We start from the raw sequence: 22708 nt of genomic DNA on the forward strand, positions 1-22708 counted from the left end.
AAACCAGGTGGTATGAGTTACAGCTTGGAGTTTATACGCTGTTTTGCAAGAGGAGTGGCAAACCCAGTTCAACGAAATTTTGTCAGTTGGTTACAGTCACACAGGATGCCCATCACTATGGTAACTAATTGCTGCTTAACTGACATAGGATGACTGATGGAGTATGAGATATGATGCATTTGATTTTCATCAACTGATTCCCTTGATTTGGATCTCCTTTCTCTCTCACTCTGTGATTGGTGGACACTTGTCAGATGAATGGTTGAATCTGACTGCACAGTCCTGCTTGGAATGGATTTGCACACATTGAGCTTTTTTTTTTTTTTTTTTAGCAAACCTATTGTAGCTTAAACTTTTTAGCAGAAAGCCACAGATCAAGTCCAGTAGTAGCAACAATCCCACTAATTTCTCCAGAAAGTTTGTAGTTTATTTACTGTTAAAGTTGATTCACAACCCACGCCTCCTTCCACAGCCTCCAAACCCACCATTGCAGTAAATGAACTGAAATGTTCCCTTTGCTATTTTTGTCATAAACCTCATTATTAGCTTCACAAAGCTGACTCACAGCTAACTCAAATTTAAGGTGTTACGTCAAAGTAGAGTGTAATTTTTATAGCTTTGAACCTTTTTATTTTCATATCTGGGAAACCACATGCTACAAAAAAGCAAAAAGCAGATATGCTCACAGCTACTTTTACATCTAATTGTGATGCCAGTGCCCCGTGGTTCTTGCACATTCAGTGTTGAGATATACCGAGGTTTGACACGGTGCACATGCATGAACTCCCTCCAGCCGAGATAGTCTTTGTAACTGTGATACTCCTCCTACACAGAGCTGTGGTAGCAGAGAGGCACTGACATGATAATTATAGTTCTATAGACTGATTGGGCTCCTCCACTGTCTCCTGCAGCCTGAAATAAACCAAACCACAAGCTAGTGACACAGTATGACACTCATACATGTACCCATTCAAACAGATGCAATCCAGCAAACCTACACACACACAGCATGTAAATACAGTGAGTGTGAGTAAGTGAGAAGTGAGAGTTCCCAAAAGCAAGAGTTCTTGTTAATCCCTGTGGATACTTGGAATTACTACAGCTAGTGAGTACTGACAGGCTTATGGGTATGTAAGGAATCTAGGGATAGAGCAGAGAAGCAGTTAATGGCTACTTAAAGACCAGTCCAGATGGCGTTCATTTCATGCTAGTAAACATATCATGAGCAAAACAAGCAGTCAACATGACTGACTTTCTGCCTTGGAACTGCAGTGTACCAATGACAGTGCCAAAATCACTTAATTTAGAGAGCCAGAGTTTTGTATGTAACAAACCTCAGGAATGTATCCTGTCAGTCTGCACATCACCGCCTCATACATCAACTTGTAGGTAACGCTCACTTTGTCTTTTCCTTCAGAATCAGGTTTGAGCATGTACGGTACGGGTGAATGATCAAAATACATCGCCTTTGCGTAGCAGGTTTAATGTTTGAGCAGAGTCAAAGGTGAGCAGCTACGCCTTAGCTGCAGGTGGGCGTTGGATGCGTTGGTGGAGATGGAGATGGAGGTGGGGAGCAGTTTTCATACTGAAGACCTGAAGGGATTATTATCAGGGGCAAAACTTCTACATATGTCATTTTGATGAAGAGAGATGAGTTTTTAGGGCTTTCGTCAATGTTCTCAGAGGAACCGTAATCATGTTTTAAAACACTGGAATACTGGGACAAGATAAAAGATAGTGTTGGTCTGGAAATTGCATCTAAAAAAAGGCATGTCTTGCGTTCACAAACAAGCTCTCTGTAGGAGGGATGTTTTTTGCAAGACTTTTGCAGACTGTTTCTGATGCAGAAATTGCCTGTTGAAAGCATTTTCAAAACAAATTAGCAGTATGAAGCATGTTACATACGTTTTCATGAATGTGCTTTATTTAATTTTGATAGAATTCCAATATTAATATTGATTGTTTTATTTCTGAATAATAATATTGGTTTGTAGCTTGTATGGGCAACACTAACAGTTCCCCAGGTTTCCTGTTTACTTTGACCAACCTGTATTGAGCTGTTAAATGTGCTACACTTCCACTTTAGATTAAAAATCTGTACTGTCTCTTTTTCTGATGGCATCGCAGCTGTTGCAGAGCATAAATTATCAGACGCACATAAAGAGGTTATAGCCGTGTCGGATGGGCTGAAAATTACAGGTTGAAAAGCAAAGCAGTAACAGTCACAGTAATAGTCTGAATTGCAATGAAGAGGATGGAAAGACATAGAGAAAATGTGTTTCTGAATAAATTAGCGGAGGAAAGCAGGGGAAATGTGAGGAAGAAGGAAGACATAAAGTCAGTGAAAGAAAAAAGGGGGGATTGATTTGAGAAGGAGACCAGAAAGGGGAAGAAGAAAGAGGTAGAGAGAAAGAAAGCATGTGAGCCTCCAAGTACTGTGAGGTTACATTAGTGCCCCGAGGCTCCGTCAACATTATTGCAGTGAATGTGAGCAGCTGGTAAAAGCAACATCAGATCTTCAGAAAGAGATCGAGACTTACTCCTGTCTACAGTTCTCTGAGGCAGTTCTCTCATTTCTCCAGTTAGTGTGAAGTGAGTGTGAGTGAGTGTGAACGCTGAGGACCAGATGGCCTCCTCCCTCCCTCCCTCCTTTCTTCTCCCTCCATCCTTTTCCTTACACGATACTTCTCGCCTTCCCTTCTTCGCGGCTTCCTTAACTCCCTGGCATGTCTTTGTGTGTGTTAGTGTGTGGGTGTGTGGCTGGATTTTGTGCCAGTAGCCAAACAGACTGATGCATGCTGACATTTTCTCCAGCAGAAAGGAAAAGAAATGAGAGAGCTCTCCTCCTCCTCCTCCTCCTCTTCTTCCTCCTCCTCCTCCTCTCTTCCCTTGAAAGATGCTGTCAGCTATGACTGGCCTTGTTCAACACTAGCACACACATGCACACACACAAATGACAGTTTTCTTTGCTGGAACACTCAAATACACATACTGTACGTGTGCACTAGACTCTCCTCTTCCTTACTTGCTGACAGGATGGAGTCAAACACAACCCATCCCCGTCAGTAAAGCTCTCTCTTCGGGATGCGACAGGGAGGAAACAGGGTTGACTTGTGCTCAAGTCAGCCTGTAGCTCAGGGGCAGACGAGGAGGAAACATCACCACCCTGCTAATGTTGTTTTTAATAGCCACGTCTGTGGGCCAGCCAGCGAGTACTGCTGCCACACTGTCAGTGCTGAGGAGGATCTACCGGAGCAAGGGCTGCTCCATTCGATTTGGTGCAGTCTAATTCAATAGGATTTCATTTGAGTCTGTTGAATGAAATTTCCTCAGTATAATGAGTAATTGAATTCTTATTTGGGAATGTGCCTTACAGTAGCTCTTTTGATTAAACACAAGTCAGCAGAGAACTGGAAATTCAGCATAATGTTAAATCAAATATAGGCTTTACCGGTAATGGAAAAGAAAACAAGAGTTTAAAGCGACTTGAAAAGTGTTTTATGTGGGGTTCAGGCAGCTGTAATTATACATGCTAAACTAATGTTCTAAGACATGTTATATATAAAAGAAAGTAACAAAGAACAAAACCTGAGTAATTTGAAATAGACAGGCAGGTTTATTTAGACACACACACTGAAGGCTGAAATGAAGCATGTGAAGAGTGCTGGAGTGGAGGCTGCACACTGCAACCCTCTCATTAAAGGCAGGTAAAATTCAGTTTCATGAAGTCAGCTTTTGACAAAAGGTTGTTTAGATTTCTGCATTTATCACTTTGGTGCATGAACTACAGCTACAATTTACACTTAACCTGGATTCAACATTATGTTAAATCACAACTACTGATTGGCAGCTTGAAAAAAGCAGGCTTTTTTCAGAAAGTTCAATTCAGTTTTATTTATCCGTCCATCCATTCTCTTCCGCTTATCCCGTTCAGGGTCACGGGGGGGGCTGGAACCTGTCCCAGCTGTCATAGGGCAAGAGGGAGGGTCCACCCTGTACAGGTCACCAGCCTGTCACAGGGCTAACACAGAGAGACAGACAGCTATTCACACTCACATTTATATCTATGAGCAATATACAATCACCAGTTAACCTAGTGCCAAGTCACAGCAACAATTGCCTCAAGTCACTTAAAGTAAGTAGACTGATGAGGGATAAACTCTGATGCAACAATACAGACAAACATACAGAAAGTAAAGCAGGTGTAAATGAGTCAAAACAGAGCAGGAATGAAACAATAAAGAAACATGCAGACGACAAATTCAGAAAAAGCAGAAAAAATCTGTCTCATTGATATTTTTAGATATAAGACAAATCCAAAATGCAATATTGGAACCTGCTGTGAAAAATGAACATACAGAAATAAAAAATTATTCTTATAAACAGTCAAATTGTCCCTATTATTTTATATATAATATTTTGGAGTTGGTTTGCATTATTTACAGTTCAAAATAATCTTCATATATCTTGTCTTATATAGCTGACCTTGGTGTAGACCTTCCAAGCCCACCCTCCCTTTATCCAGTTTTCTTCTGCTCGGTTGTCCCTTCTAAACAGATGCCTTGATCAGCTGGTGGGCGGGGCATCCACCATTGTAATAGGATGTATGACAGAAAATTAGGAAAAGCCAAATAGCTCTGCTTTAAACAAATGAATTCCACGCCAGGCTGTTTTGTGGTCAAGTTATTCTTGTAGAGAAATTTGTTCTCTGCATTTTACACATTACACAGTATCAGGAGCAGCGTGCAGTCTGTGCAAGTGCACACTGACGGGAGAGTTAACCTAGCATGATTCTCTAGGTGGGAGAAATTAGAACTCCTGGAAGAAACCCGCACAAACTACCCAGGACCTTCTTGCTGTGAGGCAGCAGTGCTTACCATCGAGCCATCACGCTCCCTGCTCTGTTGTATTTCAAGCAGCGATCAAAACCAAAGGCTACACTGACCTAAAATGGATTCTTTTAGATTGGCAGGCCCAATTTTTTATGAGCAAGCTCTTGTGCAGTAAAGTAAAGTTTACCTGGCTTTAGTTTTAACTCTAATACAGTTACTGCTTTATACCTGGTCCTGGGGCTAAATGCTGAAGAAATACCACATAAATCACCATTTCTGTTTAATCCAGAGACTTACATATCAAACCTTCCTTTCTCCCTCATTTTCCTTACTCTCACTTTTTACTATCATCCTGCTGTCAGAACCTTGAAAAATGATTCAGTAATCATCTTTATGAATTAGAATAAAAACAGTGGCACTGCCATAAATGTACCAAGAGGATGATAGCCTTGGGTGACTTATATCTTATTTGTTATGTGTATATTTGTGTAAGCCATGCACGGGATTACATTTGAAAATGCTGCACTTTGATCAGATATTCTTTTGAAGTGACATATTTATGTTCAAGAGAGACACTCCCAAACTGTGAGCTAAGCTACGTTTGTAAGAGACAGTTTTAGAAAGATTGTTGCATCTGAAACAGCTGAACCGTCTTCTGAAGACCCTTTTTTTTTTTTCTTTGGCCATCTCATTATAAGCTGTCGTCACGTGTAAGCACAAAATTTGATACCAAAGATGGCAGTTGTTTAGCCATGATGTTCTTTTATTTACTCTTCAGCCAGGTTGCAACATGGCAGCAGACTGTGAAAACAGAACATGATCTAAGCTTGTGAATTCAAGTGCCTCTCTAAAAAGTGGCCTTCAGACTCTTTCTCATCCTTGTTTTTCTTATCTCTTTTCCCTTGTACTTTCTCTCCCTCCTGCTGGTGCCTTTTCTCAGCTTTGTCCCTTTCTATTTTTTCTCGCCTTTTTTCTTTTGTCTCCCAGATAGACTCCCCTCTGCTGACATTGCAGCCATATCCTGATGATGCAAACTAGTGTAATGATTGCTTTAGCCATCAGGGGCTCCTAATGACAAGATCAAAACACATACTGTATTGCGCACGCACACATACGCACGTACAGTCACACTTTCTTGCACTCACTCATTTTTTTGTGTTTTTGTTTCCTCTCCAGATTCTGAGTAACAGGAAAGGTTTGCTACCAGAACCAAACTTGGCTCAGCTGCTGACAAGTATGACGAACCCCGCTGCCCTGCAGATACTCATGAGACCGTACCACACTGGGAAAAGGGGAGGTATGGCATACTTGAAAGTGCTGCTGAATGGTCTACATTTCAAATCTTTAAAACTAAAGTATTGAAGATAAATACATAAAAAGGCATTTTTCATATATTTCTGTGCAACACCTTTGGCTGTTTCTGTGTTACTGTACATTAAGTGTGATTACTAATGATTACTTCTTGATGTAGTGTGTCAAGTGCCCAAGTGGCTGGGGCAATACTCAGGACAGGGTGTCACAAAATTATAGCTTATAGCTTATAATTGAAGCTGTGTACAATGAAAAAAAAATGAATGTAATGATTTAGAAATCACTTTTATATAAAATAGAAGAAAGCTGAGATGGTGGCAGTAATAAAATTTGAAAAGTTAACATCTCAAATATCTTACAACTGCACAAATTTCTATTAAAGGAGCATCACAGAGAGACTGCATTTCATCATTTAAGGTACATAGTATCATAAGACACAGAGAATCTGGAGAACTCTTCCGGAGCAGCAGAACTGAAACAGTCTGATACTAAATGGCCCTGAAGCAACTGCATTAAAACATATGATTCTCTATTGGAAATCCAAGCATGGGCTCAGACTGACTTATTAAAACCACCGTAGATGAACACAAGTCACAGCATCTGCAAACGCAAGCTAAAACTCTACAATGCAAAGAAAAAAACCAGATGAACACCATCCTCATCTCAAGGCTCAACTAAGAAGGATTGAGGTAAATGACAGATTTTCCATTTTCCTCTCTTTTCAATGAGCTGCTGTCACTGATGACACACTTCTTAATTTGAAGCGTGAATCTTCCAAAGCAAGGTGCCAGCAGTAGCATTATAGTGCAATAATAGTGGCACAGCATTATATCTAATGACACAACATATTGCATATTTTGCAAAGTGCTGTGCTGGAGGTCATTGAAGCAGCACCTTTTTTTGGGTATTCTCATTCTCAGACATGCCCAGGTGCGTCTCATTGTTGTACACACTAGGAAATGTAAAAGCATGGCGCTGCTATGGCAGCAATATCGCAACATAATGCTTTTATATCACGTAAAAATGTATACAGGTATTATCTCAGACGGTATGATATGGCACAACTGTGTTGTGTATACTGGTGGATTAACCATTACAGAAATATAAAAAATGATTTGGGTAATTACCAATACTGTTAACTTAGGGAAGCTGTGGCATAAACCTTACACTGGGTGGTGGTCTAATAAATTTGTTACAACAAGTTAATATGAACATTTAGACAAATATAGAATGATGAGATTGGTGATATCAAATGGGCAGAAAACTAGATCATGACTACAGGGTACGGCTGGCAATCAAAGATCCACTGAATGAGTCTCCCTCTGCTAGGCCCTCCTATATACTGTAATCACCTCGGCGATGGCTTCATTATTTGATGAATGGCTAATCAGGTATTAAAATGAAATCGTGTGACATTAGGGGAACAAATGAGAACAGGAAGGAGAGAAAATGAGAGAGGTGGGGGAGCTCTCTTAAAGAAGAGTATGCACAATTAAAGTCTAAAATTAGGATCTTGATTAAATGTTAAACTTTCTCTACTTATTCTGGAGGAAGATACCATTAGCATTGACGCTTACATTTATTATGACCGGGGCTTGTGTTATCACGCATGCAGAACAGAAGGCAAAGAGAGGCTGTGCATGTATTGCATGGGTGCAGATGTCAGGTGGCTCTCGCCTGAAGGTGGAGGAACACCTTGTGATCAATTTTGTTGAATGAATCCCAAACAGAAAGTATGCTGAATATAGAAATTGGGATTACACTGGATTTTGTGCTGTATTTTAAAAGCAAGGTGTATTAGTTAAGGAAACTTGCTTATGCATTACTCCAGGAAACAATGATTGGAGCACAAACATGCACAGTTGCAACTGTCTCACTGGATTTCTCACCAAGTGGTGTGTCACTTTCAAAACAGGAGCTGGCCTTGAGGTGTTTACTGGACAATAAATAAATTGCAGATCGCAAATCAGAGAATAATGAAAACGACCAAGAGTACTGCAAAAGTGATTAACGACATTTGCATGAAAGTGGATTCATAAATCCTGTAAAGTAAGTTGCACTGTTTCTAATGCCAGGAAGAAACAATATCAGTGAAAGATAAACATTAAATCACCAGTAAGTATGACAGTAATTAATCTAATATACTCTGCAAACGCATACAGGAGTAAAAGTGTACACAATAGATGCCTATTAGTGAATTTAATATGAATTTAATCACTTAATTGTTTCTTTTGATCTGTTTTAGCTACTGTAACAGCGAATAACTGACTACTGTTTAATGCTAATAATAGTCTAAACAATCTATTCAAAATGTAGCATCAAACAATATTGTCAGTATCAACACACAATCCCACAATGACAACAAAATTATAAAGGATAGCTGTCTTCATTCTCATCACATAAAAGCAAAGCCTTCACTAATTCAGTTATCCAATTGCTGTGTTTACTGTGAAAGGAAATTAGTAGGGTAAAAATATCTTAATATTATAGAAAGACTGTTATTACCTACAAAAGGCAAAATCTTCTGCATTCATAAAATCTGTATTCTATTGAATTCTATCTAATTACATTTCTAATTTAACAAGTCTCCTGTGTCACTGTTTGACTTCCATTTATAATGGAGATACTGGAAAATTGGCTTTAAAAATCATCAATTTCATCATTTTGATTAATTTAGGTGTTGAAAGACCTCGATTTTTGATAGACATACATGCAGAGTATTGGCGGGGGAGTTTTCATAGGACTCCATGCAGTCCTGTGGAAAAACAAAGTGCACCCCCGTGATTCATCACCTTGTAGAACCATCTTTAGCAGCAATAACTAGTCTGTATGACTATCAGTGTCTCACATTGCTTTGGAGGAATTTTGGCCCACTCTTTACAGCATTACTTCAGTTCATTGTGAGTTGCAGGCTATCACATTTTACTCTAGAATACTTTGGTATACAGACAGTTTCATGGCTGACTCAATGACTACAAGGTGCCCAGGTCCTGTGGCTGCAAAACAAGTTCAAATCATCACCCCTCCACCTCCGTGCTTGACAGTTGTTATGAGGAGTTTGTGCTGATATGCTGTGTTTGGTTTTCTTCAAATGTGGTGCTGTGAATTATAGCCAAACATCTCCACTTTGGTCTCCTCTGTCCAAAGGACATCCAGAGGTCTTATGGTTTGTTCAGATGCAACTTTGCAAACCTAAACTGTGCTGCCATGTTCTTTTTAGAGAGAAGAGGTTTTCTCCTGGCAACCCTTCCAAGCAAGACATACTTGTTCAGTGTTCTTCTAATTGTACTATATACAATCTGCCAAAACCTTTGATTTTATAGAGGTGCTCACACGTGCTGATGATCAATTAATTCCTATGGAAGCACTACCAGTGTATTTAGGAGTGTATGGAGATGTAATGTCCCTGTACCAATAATGGGCCATGTTGATCTGTGGAATGTGTTTTCTCGTCATTTCAGTCTTTTTAGCACTTTACCTAACAAAGAATTTGTTTTCATGAGCACCATCAATCCATCAGCATGCGCTTACTGTACATTTTCTCTTTTTTTTGTATTTGATAAAGGATTTTTCACCATCTGATTTGTGAACATTAGTTATGAGATCTTGTTTTTGAAAACTGTCAGTACCGATGACAGTTAAGAAGAAGTTTGAAATCTGAGTTTTTCCGAGGTTTTTCTTTTTTTTTTTGAGCTCCTTTTAAATTCTGTCTTCAACACCAAAATAGAAATTCAATTTGGAAAAAGTTAAAGTTATGTGGGAGGTAATTTGCTTTGTGCTGGGATAATATCCCAGTATTGCTTTACTGATGCTTGTTATAAAACAGCCAGCTGTGTGATTGCTTGAAATATGTTGTAAATGACTGATGGATGGGTTGTCTGACTTGTAATTTCGCCCGTGTACGCCTGTTGAGAAGATGATTGATTAGTGCTTTGGTGGAGAATTCAAAATAGAAAATCTAATGGGGGCACTGGTGTTTTTCTTTGCTGTTTAACTTTGTTTTTAGGAAAATACGGGCGTCACACCAGCCTGCCATTCCTCAGACCCCCCCTCACTACAGCTCTGCTCACTCTGGGAAAAGCACACCAGGTCACAACAACATCAAAATCGCTGTTGAATTTTTTTTAGTGTGTGTGTGTGTGTGTGTGTGTGTGTGTGTGTGTGTGTATCTTGATGTGCTCATTACAGCAGTGTCCTTTTCTTTTACCCTGCAGAATGCTATGTTTGGAAATGGACTGGTCCTCCAGAACCTTTTGCACATGCAGCTCGCACAGCAGCAGCTTCTACACATCAAAGACAAGCGCATCAGCAGCGTAAGACACCTGTTCGTGTGTGTGATGATTTGCATAGGTTAGCGGTGAGGGTTAAACATAGTTCCGGGCATTCGCGTATGTGCTCTTGCGGTTTTGTGTCTAACACTTAATGCATAATGAAACTAAACCACATCGAAATCATGCAACCTAATTGCCTCTTTTCTGTTTAAAGTGAGACCTTGAGGTGATGAATTTCCCTCTACATTTTCATTTGCATATTTTCTTTTAAAAGTGTTGCTGAAGTGAAAGTTAAATGTCACAGGTGCTGGGTTTTTTTTTGTTTTGTTTCAAATTTTTACTTTTTTTTTTTAAGCTGAATGATTACAATTCATACTGGCTATTTTTTAACCCTTAACCAACCCATACCTTTGACAAAATAAGATAATTTTATGCTTTTTTATGAGCATGTTTTTGCCACCATCTATCTATCCAGCCATACATCTATTTTCTACTGCTCATCCAAGTCTGGGCTCCAATCTAAGCAGAGAAGCCCAGACCTCCCTCCCTGTTCTCCACCTCCACCTCCTCCTGTTCATCCAGGGGGACTCTGAGGTGTTCCCAGGCCAGCTGAGAGATATAATTTCTTCAGCATGTCCTTGGTCTGCCCCAGAGCCTCTTCCCAGTTGGACATACCCAGAAGGTGGTGCCCAGGAGGCATCCTAGTCAGATGCCCAAGCCACCTTTTGGCTCCTTTTGCATCCCTCCCCTCATCTTGGGAGAGGCCACCCACCCTTCAGAAACTCATTACCACCACTTGTATTTTGCAATCTCATTGTTTCACTCACTACCCAGAGCTTGTGACCATATACCAATGGTAGGGACATAGACTGACCAGTAAACTGACTGCAAGAGAAACAAGCCTATCCACCACTTCTCAATGCTGTACATTTAGGGGAGCCCGACTATATCTAGTCGATATTTCCCAGCCTCAGGTTTTGGTGTTGGTGTGCACCACCCTTTTCTTTCAACCAAAGCTAAGTACATTTTTACAACAATATGTACTGTAATTGTAAAGGGTTCACAAACTTTTGTGCATTGGATGCTCTGGATGTTCATTACACAACATTGTATCCTTACCATGACCCTCTATCATCGATTCTCTTTGGTTTATAGCTTTCATCTCTCTACACACTTCCACTTTTGCTTTCATCATATCATTCTTGGGTTTTGTTGATCTTTTTTTGATTGTTTGTAATACTGTTCCTTCTCCTCTTTCATTTCCCCTCTATCAGGTCTCCAGTCTGCTCGGGGATCCGTCCAGGCTGCTCATGCAAAAAGCCTTGTCTCTGCGGCCTCCAGGCCTTGTGCAGCTGGGGAAAGGTCTCCTGGGAGACTCTCCTACAGGTAAACAGGCTCCATAGTGTAGAGGTTTACACATTTGCTTAACAAGTTAAACATTCCTTGTTCAATCCCAGGAGGAGATGCAAATCCCTTTGGGCTTGTGTTGCGAAGGGCATCCACCTTAAAACTCTTCTACATCAAATGTAGAGCCATCTGCTGTGGTGACCCCTTGTGAATAAAGGAGCAGAAGAAAGTAGCTTCTTATTACTATTTTTAACTGATTAGCTCTGCTATAACACCACCCTTATTTTTACAAGCCATACAGATGTACCAATTTCCCAAAATTAATGATTACTTTTTACAGTGTAACCTTTGGGTCTGTTCTCACTGGCCCAAATGCTCAGTCCATTCTTTTATACATATTGCTAATGATGAAGGTCTAAGGTCATTTTAAGATCTTAGAAAAAAAAATATTGTTCATGCTAAGCTGAAAGCCATACGCACTATATTGCCAAAAGTATTCCCTCATCTGCCTTCACACACATGAACTTGAGTGACATCCCATTCTTAATCCATAGGGTTTAATATGATGTTGGCACACCCTTTGCAGCTATAACAGCTTCAGTTCTTCTAGGAAGGTTTTCCACAAGATTCAGGAGTGTGTTTATGGGAATTTTTGACCATTCTTCCAGAAGTGCATTTGTGAAGTCAGACACTGATGTTGGACAAGAAGGCCTGGCTCACAGTCTCCACTCTAATTCATCCCAAAGGTGTTCTATCGGGTTGAGGTCGGGACTCTGTGCAGGCCAGTCAAGTTCTTCCACACCAAACTCACTCATCCATGTCTTTATGGACCTGCTTTGTGCACTGGTGCACAGTCATGTTGGAACAGGAAGGGGCCATCCCCAGACTGTTCCAATGAAGTTGGGAGCATCAAATTGTCCAAAATGTCTTGGTATGCTGAAGCATTAAGAGTTCCTTTCGCTGGAATTAAGGGGTCGAGGGCAACTCCTGAAACACAACCCCACACCATAATAATCCCCCCTCCACCAAACTTTACACTTGGCACAATGCAGTCAGACAAGTACTGTTTTCCTGGCAACTGCCAAACCCAGACCCATCCATCAGACTGCCAGAAAGAGAATACTCCACAGAACACGTCTCCACCACTCTAAAGTCCAGTGGCGCTGTGCTTGACACCACTGCATCTGACATTTTGCATTGTGCTTGGTGATGTAAGGCTTGGATGCAGCTGCTCAGCCATGGAAACCCATTCCATGTGCACTGTTCTTGAGCTAATGTGAAGGCCGCATGAAGTTTGGAGGTCTGTAGTGATTAACTGCAGAAAGTTGTCAACCTCTGTGCCCTAATCACCCCAGCATCCGCTGACCCTGCTCTGTGATTTTACGTGGCCTACCACTTCATTGCTGAGTTGCTGTCATTCCCAATCGCTTACACTTTGTTATAATACCACTAACAGTTGACTGGGGAATATTTAGTAGTGAGGAAATTTCACAACTGGACTTGTTGCACAGGTGGCATCCTATCACAGTACCACACTGGAATTCACTGAGCTCCTGAGAGCGACCCATTCTTTCACAAATGTTTGTAGAACCAGTCTGCATGCCTAGCTGCTTGGTTTATACACCTGTGGCCATGAAAGTGATTGGAATTGACTTCAATTATTTGGACGGATGAGTGAATACTTTTGGCAATATAGTAGATGTGTTTTTTTTCCTGTCTCTTTCTGTTCTCACCCATGTGTTAGGGTCCCAGTAAAGACTGCTGAATTTCACCCAGCTGTACATTACAATACAGTGCAGTGCAGGAAGCTGCAGTAGATTTACAATTCAAATCTCCAGCTGAGAAAAGCTGTGTTGTTTTAAATGGAAATGACATACTGCAGACCTGCAAACCAAACAATTGTACCTCTGTGCACTACTGTGTTTGTGAGTGTATCCCTCTTTGATTGGATGCATGAGTTTGCAATTTTGTTTGCGTGCGTGTGTGTCTCTAATGTGAGGCTTTTCTTAGTGCATGTGTCTGCTGGGAATGTTAGCTTAAGGCTTGTTAGAGCAGATTTTTTTTATTGTGCAATGGAGGCCATTTGTCACAGCAATATTGGATTTATAATAAGTGTGATTGTGTGTGTATGTTCACCTTTAGTGTGTATGTGACTCTTTTACTTATATGTTTGTGCTTCTTTTTTTTTTGCCTGTGTACATTTTTATGTGTTTATGTTGCGTGTGTTTATGTTGTGTTATTAAACCCTGGAGTGAGTGAAATATTGGGATTGTGGAGAGCTAAGTGGTGGGCTGTAAATAAACATGATAAGCAGTGATGTATGAGCGAGAAACTTGCGCTCAAATATTACAACCGGCTCTGCAGAGACGGTCAGGCTGAGCTCTTAGTTTCCAGCTGTCTGAGTGATTCGTCTGTGTCCTGAGGAGACAGAGCCATTTCGCATGTTTATCTGGCATCTTTCCCAACCTTGCCTTTATTTCCCTTCATTTAATTTCCTTTTTTATGTGTTGTTTCTGTATGCTGTTTTTACTTTACTTTCTTTTTTTTTCAACTTTTATCACTCGCCTCTCCTTTAATTTCCTCCTGTCTCTTTTTTCTTTCCTTTTTTTTTTTTTTTTTTTTTGCCTTTTTGTTACCCTCACAGAGTTGGGACAGGAGACAGTTCCAGCATCTACCCACAATGCCACAGTAGTGGTTTCAGCAGCAGGTGTTATGCCGTACCTCCAGGGTCGGACTGTAGGAGGAGACCTACCTACCCACAGCACCCATTCCGTGTCCACAACCCCTTCTGCTTCCTCCTCTTCTTCCTCTTCTTCCTCTTCCACCTCCTGTGACAACAGGCAGCCAGCTCCCCCAGGGACGATGGTGAGCTCCCAACCGCAAGGACAGAGCTATTCCTTGGGTATAAGTAACTCAGGCCTTGGCCCACCTCCACCTAAACCCCCTGGAGGAGTTTACGCGACAACAGGCCAGCACAACAGCTCAGATGGCTGCCCCTTGGTGAGCACATCGACCAAAATCCGCATGCACACAGCAAATACAAAATTCTTAGACTGTATATAAAAGATGATTAGCTTTGAAACCTGAAAAGAAATCCAATTCCATCAAAGTCTATGGGAACATTAACCTATGTCTCAGTTATGTATGACCTAAGTTAATCATTTTATGGTTGGAATCACTAGTTTCAGTTCTTACTTAATACAACATGATGTTAATTATTGTATGCTGTATGGTGGGAATACCATGTGAATGACAGATTGCTACATTATGACCGTACAGTGCCCTTGCTTTCTCAGTCAGATCCTCCCCATTAATTGGAAGTCTGCTTTCAAAGATAATGACAGTCAAAATGCTCAGCTCAAGGCTTCAAAAGTTAACTTCAGAAAGCTGCTGATGGATGGTGGCTATGCCTATCATTTATATACAGTCTATTCTTTTAAAACTTTAAAATGTGTTATTTGATTGACTTACAAGTTAAGCAGTGTTACCACTTGTTTTCATTGTTACATAATTGTAGCCTGATCAAAGGTTTGGTGGAAGTTTCTAGAGATAATGGTGTTATGCTTTAATTTATATTTATGTTTTAAATTTTGCTATTTTCTGTGTGTTTTAGGAACGAAACTGATCTTTTACTTATCTCTAGAAATGCTTGTTATCGTCCTGACTCTTTCTTTCCACCCTGCAGTTGCTCTGTCTCTTGTGGGCAGGGGTATTTATTCCTGATTACCCTCATCTGCTTTTAACCTCACTGAAAACACGCATATCAAGGGACCTTTTGGATAAACAGCCTCAGTCCCGTGAGGACTTTACCTTTGGAAAATGCCCGCCTGTCTTGTTTCCTTTCTTTAAACACCTCACTACATCGCCTAGATGGGCCTGGATTAAATACACTATGGCTACACTAACATCATTATCTCTTATAAGTCTGTGTACAGAGATAATCACAGTATTGAGGTTCTTAGGGGACATGATTCCAGTCCCAGTACTGTCTTCTCTGAAGTCCCTTTAATAGAGAGAAAGTGTAATTACTAGAGAGGACAATCCTCACAGGTTTCCACCACCACTTCAGCACTTCAGTAGCTCATAAATGTCAGCTTCAAAGCCTTATGTAAAAGTTTTTATGGTGAGTATTTTGAAGTGATGTAGCACCCTGCACAGTATTTTTCTTAAAGTCCAAAATGTAATGCACGTTTACGTTTGGAATAAAGATGGTAAAGGAAAAGCAGTGGAACTTCCTTCAAACACCTCTAAAAACTAAAAACCGATCTTTATTTGCAGAGTCTAATGATGGCAGTGTGAAGAATACAGCTTATATTCATGTCTCTCCCTTCAGGTAAACAGTGGGCAGAGTTCTTTGTTGGGCGATCCTCCTAAAGAAGTCAGGCTGCCCTCTAATCCTTACCTAAACCTGGCCAGTGTAATGCCAGGAGTAGTTCTGCAAGGTGAGCGCACAATCACAGCAACAACTGAAAGCATTTGCATCTGAGCTGACTGTGCACACACATTATTTTATAGTTAAAATAGAGTTTCCACTATACCCATCCTGGCTTTTGCCGGAGTTTATGTTTTGCACAGGAAAAACACTTCAGCTTGTGAACCTCTGTTAATAAAAATACTTTAATCATACGAGTTTTAAAGACTAAACTGTCTGTAGTGTTGAGCTCTTAGCTTTTTTTTCCTTCATGTATGAATGCAGTTGCGATTCATTCCAACAGTAAAGTCACATTCTCAAAGCACACATGCCCGGCATGACCCAAGAATTCACACCTAAATGTGTCACTTCTCTTACTTGCTGTGGGCTTTGTCACAGCTGCTTCCCGTATGTGGGGGCAAACTTTCCACAACAGCCAACACAGATGAATATTTGATGTTTAAAAGAAAGATGTTCAGTACAGTATTCCTCAGACACATTTTTTTCCCATTGTTGCTTCCTTTCCTTTCCTTTGTTTTTTTTTTTTTTTTTGAGCCATTATAATTATTAACACATCATTTCTCCTCCCTGCTTTCTTCCACTCTTACATAGGGTCAGTGGGGAGCAAAGCCCAGGGAGGACAGCCCGGCACTGCAGTGTACAACAGCTCGATCGCTCCTGTGGTCTCCCAGGGCTCCGGCTCCTTCTCCCACAGCGCAGCCGCTACAACCACTGCCCCATACAGCACCGATACCTCTACTGACTACAGCCAATACAACCAAGCGTACACACAGGTGCTGCAACACATGCAAAACACACTATACAAATATGAATGAAGAAACGCCACGATAGATGGATGCATTTCGGGGTCTGTGTGTTAACAGTTGTGTGACGTGTTACTGGGCCTGAAATGTGCTAGTGAAGGATGGGAGCTGAATGGATGGATGGATGGATGGATACACAAAGCGTGGATGGATGGGTGCAGCAGCGACAGAATGAGCTGTAACTAGGGGAGGCAGGGTGGTGGAAGAGATGAGAATGGGTATGGATATTTGGACAGACAGAATGAGAGTGGATTTGGCAGTGAGCACTGTGTGTCTCCATCTGTCCCTACTCCCCTCCTATCGCCTAACACTCCACTCAGAAGAAGTCGCAAAGCCGTTCTACTGGTTTTCTTTCTTTCTTTCTTTCTTTCTTTCTTTCTTTCTTTCTTTCTTTCTTTCTTTCTTTCTTTCTTTCTTTCTTTCTTTCTTTCTTTCTTTCTTTCTTTCTTTCTTTCTTTCTTTCTTTCTTTCTTTCTTTCTTTCTTTCTCTTTTCTGCACTTCTTTCTCCTCCAGCAGTAGGTGACATATCTGATGCTTCCAGCAAGAACCATACCCCATTTGAAATGTTAATTACACTCTACTCATCCAAACAAATGAGTCATGATTAGATAACCAATAAAACGGTCGGTTTAATTTGTCTGGAAAGACAAAGACAGAGCAGAGAAATGCAGGAGAGCCGTCGCAGGAACAATACTTAATGAATAACAAAGGGAGAGACATAAAAAAAAGGAAGCAAAAAAAAAAAAAAATCAGCAAAGACGAGAAAATTACTGAGCAAACACTCTTCACCTGATGTTTGATAATGTGTGTGTCATAGGAGGCCATGCAGCAGTGGTACCAGCACTATCAAGCTGCACAAGCTCACACCTACAGCACTGCTGCACCACAGGACGGCACAGCCGCAGACTACAGCAAGGAGCACGCACAGGTGGCAAACGCACTCCTATTTGTGACTGTGTGGGATTCTGCATGCACAGTTGTGCCAAGTTTTGTTTTTTTGTTTCACCAGAAATGATCCAGAACTGATTAAAATGTATTTCATTCATATCTTCTCACATTAGAATGCTATACTGTCCACTTGAGTTTGTTGTAAATGTGTTCTTTGTGCAAAGGCAAGCTTAAAATATTCGGCCACTAAGAAAATAACTGCAAAAACACAACGAAACTACAATGGATGTGAAATCTTGTTTTTCAGACTCCAACTGTGTCCACCTATGGAGATTACAGTTCCTACATGCAGGCAGTCACTCAATACTACTCCCAACCTGCCACAGCCAACCAGGGCTACACCACCAAGGTATATACACACACACACACACACACACTAGAAACTCAATGAAACACACATGACTGCCTTGACCAGGTGTTATCCCTCAACCAGCTGTTTGAAAAGAAGAGAAAAACAAAATCCTAAAATGTCTTCACACTCAAGATCTGAGCATGATCATGATCCTGAGCATACACACACCACACACACACATCCACAGCCTCCATATCTGTTCACTTTGGTTATCGTGCATGCATCAGAAAGCTGAAGAGCCCAGCATGTGTGAGGGATAAGCATTTTGACACAAGTTAGTCATTTGTCTTCTTAAATTAGTTATAACATAGAAATTATTAATTTTAGAGTAAGACGAGCTCATTTAAGTTGTTCATGACACACACACACACACACACACACACACACACACACACACACACACACACAGGCACACACACACACACACACACACACCCGCCCCCACACACACACAGAAAACAGAGCTCTTGAAAATCCAAACAGCTTCCCATCCCGCAGACGGAGTCTAAACTATCTGTGCCGCAGTCCTCAGACCTGCACGCTGGCACTCACACAAAGTTCGTCTGCATGTTTATTTGGTGAGGCTGACCTCTCAATGACACCGATACCCTGTTAGAGGGAACATATCACTCTGCACCCAGCAGCTGATGCCAGCCATCTCTACACACAATGAGCAGCCAAGTCCAGGCTTTGCTGCTGCTGCTGCTGCTGCTGGAGGATGTGAGCATATGTGCGTTACTAGTGGGGACATAGATCAGTTTCACATTGTGATGAATTGGGGACTTGCCTCCCTTTTGGGTACTAAAATCCCACTGAGGTAAATCATAAATGTTTTTTTAATGAATAATTTGTTAGAGGTGAGGGTTAAGTAATGTTTAGAGTAAGTCTCCAGGATGAATGAATGTAAGGCAAAGGTAATGTCCTCTGAAGTCATGGAAACATGATTGTGTGTGAGATGTTTGCTTGAAGATGCCATCATTCATCTTATTGCACAGCTGGTTTTGCCTCCTGAGCTCACTCCGGGTGGAAATTTTGATAAGTTGGGCAAATGATATGAAGGATTTCTCAGACAAAGTTCAAGCGTTACACTGAGCTGATATTATGTTGACATGAGTATTTTGATTTAGGCAGGTTGCCCTGGAGAGCAAGCCCCCACAACAGCAGGCGGTATGAATGAGTCTGCCTGTAGTAAACACTAGTATGTCTCATAACAGACACTAGAGGGCAGAAAAGTTAACATGAATGAAAGCATTAAAAGATTTGTCAGTTATTTTGTCATATTATGAGATTCTGTCAACACATGAATGATAATGTGCCAACAAAAAATGGCTCCAGAATACATTTTTCCTTCCTGTCCTGAATATAGAGTAGCTTTGAGTTTTGTGAAACAGTAGGCATCCACCACTTGTTTCCGTGTCTCTTGTAGGAGGTGGATGTGTGTAAGCCTCTAGGAGTGTCGCTGCATGCGGTCAGTAACGGCGCGGCTCCTCCCCCGGCCGTCCTACCTGCCGCTGCCGTGCTCCCGGCTTACAGCACCCTGCCTTTAATGCCCGGCTTCCTCGGGGCACCGCATCCGTCAGCAGCTGCACCGAGCCCTGTCACACACGCACACACTGCTGCCACGGACTGGAACACCTATTACTATGTAAGTAGAGAAAAATCCACGCTGCCATACAAGACATGAAACATCTTTTTTTTCATTCTTTTATTTGTTTTTTTCTTCCTTTTATTTCATTTTGAGATGACAGCACACTCATCTCAGGTCAAATAACACAATTCAACATTTCATATTGCAGCTAAGTACTTCAGAGTTTCCCCTGCAGCTTCCGATATTAGTGCGCTGTATTCGTTGTTGACAGTGGGGATCGCTGCTCATCTTGTTGAATTGCAAGTAATATTTCAAGCTAACCTTATTCCTTTATGTGTAATAGGGCAAATGCTGCTAGTATAATAAATATGTGTACAGACTATTGTCTGTACTGTAGGGGTGTTTGTCAGTGGTCAGTTGCTTTAAAAAATGAGTTGCCGAGGGTGCGGCTGCTTCACAATAAAAGCAGACAAACCGCTGGGAAATGGTTTAATGCTGAATGGATTTTCATGTGAAGCAGCTACAGGAAGCTGTCATACGGTCATGAAATGGCCACAAGTGCTGATAGTTCTTTTCTAATCTTGAATTCTGTGTTGTGCAAAGCCGTGTTTTAGTGTTTCAGCGTTCACTGATTAAAAAGCTCCCTGAATAGATGTTTCACATTAAAAGCTTCTACAGTGGCTCAAATGTTTGGATCATTCCTTTCCTTATAGGCCTTTTAATGTGAAAGAATAACAGGAAAGTGTCACTTTTATGTAAATGAGCTTTAGACTGAACAAACAGAACTAGACAGAAACAGACTGAGTACAGATTGATGTCAGTTATTGAAATGCCAGCTTTTATTTGAGGATTTGTGGTAGTTTACATTTTGCTGCAAGTACAGTAGCTCCACATGTTGCTGCTTTGATGCCTGAGGTGGGCCAATAGATCATCATTCAGTGCAGCTTTTATTTTTTTTCCCTGCATAGTTCAAGGCCGTTAAGACCGCTCAGAGACAAGGAGATGGAGGAGATTCACAGAGAGAGAGAGTGCGATGACGTAAACAGACCAGGCCCAGACATCTGAGCTAAGCCCCAATTCTAGAAAGATTTACATTTGTTTGTACAGCCAGCCTCCACGGCCCTGTTTCACTGAAACGAAGACCTCTACACTGCTAAAACACACACACACACACACACGCACACAAACTCAGGCTGTTTGCTTTGTTGTCAAATTGCACAACCTGTAAACTTCTTCCTTGCTGACTTTCTATTTTAGTTTGATTATTTCAGTAATTTAAATTAATTGGTTAAAGAAAGAAAACTCAAGACATTATCATTCTTTACTGTATCTCCCGAGGATCATCATAATCACAATAAAGATGTACTTGTTTCAGTAAGATGCAGAAAAATATGCTTTGATGTAGAGTAATGAACTGCCTACAGAAGCTCATGAGTGAAATGCATAAAAATAAAATTTTCACCATGTAAAAGAAAAAGTCTCTCTCTTACGTAGCGATTGTGACTATTATATTGTAGTAAAATAGCCTAAAACCATGTGTATTATTTTCAGGATTAATTCAACAGTTTGACCCACTCACGATATTGAAAAATTATTTACTTTGTATTTGGGAAAGTTCAAAAATGGTTAACAAAAATTTTAAGAACCCCCTTTTTCATATGTGCCTCCCTTTCTCTTCTTCTTTCTAACTCCTCAGAACCAGACAAGGGGCCATAAGAGGGAGTATCCTCAGCTGGCAGTGCAGGAAGTGACATCATCAGATGGTGCCTACATCGGGCAGCACTCCCAAGGCCTGGGGGGGCAGTACGCTGACTACTTTAAGAGGAAGAGGCTCTAGTTTGAACCGAACCACCTTAAAGCCTAAAAGCTTAGGGAGGGAGGCACAAACAGCTGGATGTCTGCTGGATGTCACAGCTCCCTCTAGTGGCCTTTCTGTGGCTGCCATTTTGCAATCCTACAGTCAGTATTGAGTTTCGAAGAATTAGGGTTGCAAATGGCTCAAGTGAAATGAAGCCATAGTGCTCTTTGATCTTGGCACGTATGTACACGCATACACACACGCGCGCACACACACACACACACATATACACAGTGTTATTTTTGTCCTGTTCAAGCCTTAACTCTTTAACTTAAACTGTTGTTTCACAGTCAGTGTGTTAACTGTACTTAACTAATATTATCTTGTACAATTTTTCTAATATATCATGTAAATTGAAGTATATTGTATCTGTACGTACAAGCTGCTTTTGTATTTGCAAGCAGGCGTCCCGTCTGCCCAGCTCAACCTGTCTTAGGACTGGTCTCACAGCCAGCTCGCTCCCTCTCCGTCTCCCTTTTCAAAAGACTGAGCGTGTCTGATGTTGCACACTCACCCTTTGATTTGTCAGCCAGTCTGACATCTGTTTGTTCCCGCTTCACTGTCTTTTTCTCTTTTCTTTTTATTAGACCAGGTTCCTCTTTCAAATCCCCCTGCTGAGAATTAGAGTGCGTGTGTGCGTGTGTGTGTGTGTGTGTGTTCTTTGCTGTATCTGTAGGAAGTGTCAGCCATTTCAATCCCAAGGTTTGGGAGCACATCAGGAAAAAGGGCCTAAACCAATCAAAGCCCTTAATTTAATTACTAAAGCTTCCCTCGATGAATGGAGTTTTTTTTCTTATAATGACTGGAAGGATAATAAAAGGCTGGTGTAAATACTGCAGTGTAATACAGAATATATAAAGCCATGTGTAACAGACAATATCACATACAATGGATGTTTCCGAGCTCCGCTGTGAGCATATTGTACAACATGAATGAAGGTAAAACCTTTATTAAGTGTCTGATTT

General features: G+C 41.0%; 1 protein-coding gene across 1 annotated transcript in view; it reads left to right on the forward strand.

The window, feature by feature from the left end:
- The window catches only part of raver2 (ribonucleoprotein, PTB-binding 2), a 93224-nt gene extending 70575 nt beyond the window's left edge, over positions 1 to 22649 (forward strand). Inside the window, exons 6-16 of the mRNA XM_030728188.1 lie at positions 6009 to 6129; positions 10150 to 10232; positions 10358 to 10456; positions 11689 to 11800; positions 14406 to 14761; positions 16095 to 16203; positions 16785 to 16966; positions 17815 to 17925; positions 18193 to 18294; positions 19724 to 19942; positions 21582 to 22649. Coding sequence (XP_030584048.1) covers positions 6009 to 6129; positions 10150 to 10232; positions 10358 to 10456; positions 11689 to 11800; positions 14406 to 14761; positions 16095 to 16203; positions 16785 to 16966; positions 17815 to 17925; positions 18193 to 18294; positions 19724 to 19942; positions 21582 to 21722 — 1635 coding nt within the window. The 3' untranslated portion in view covers positions 21723 to 22649. The remainder of the gene's footprint in view (positions 1 to 6008; positions 6130 to 10149; positions 10233 to 10357; positions 10457 to 11688; positions 11801 to 14405; positions 14762 to 16094; positions 16204 to 16784; positions 16967 to 17814; positions 17926 to 18192; positions 18295 to 19723; positions 19943 to 21581) is intronic.
- The last annotated feature ends 59 nt before the right edge of the window (positions 22650 to 22708 follow it).

This window comes from Archocentrus centrarchus, chromosome 4 (genome assembly GCF_007364275.1).
Source record: "Archocentrus centrarchus isolate MPI-CPG fArcCen1 chromosome 4, fArcCen1, whole genome shotgun sequence".
NCBI classification, from domain to species: Eukaryota; Metazoa; Chordata; class Actinopteri; order Cichliformes; family Cichlidae; genus Archocentrus; species Archocentrus centrarchus.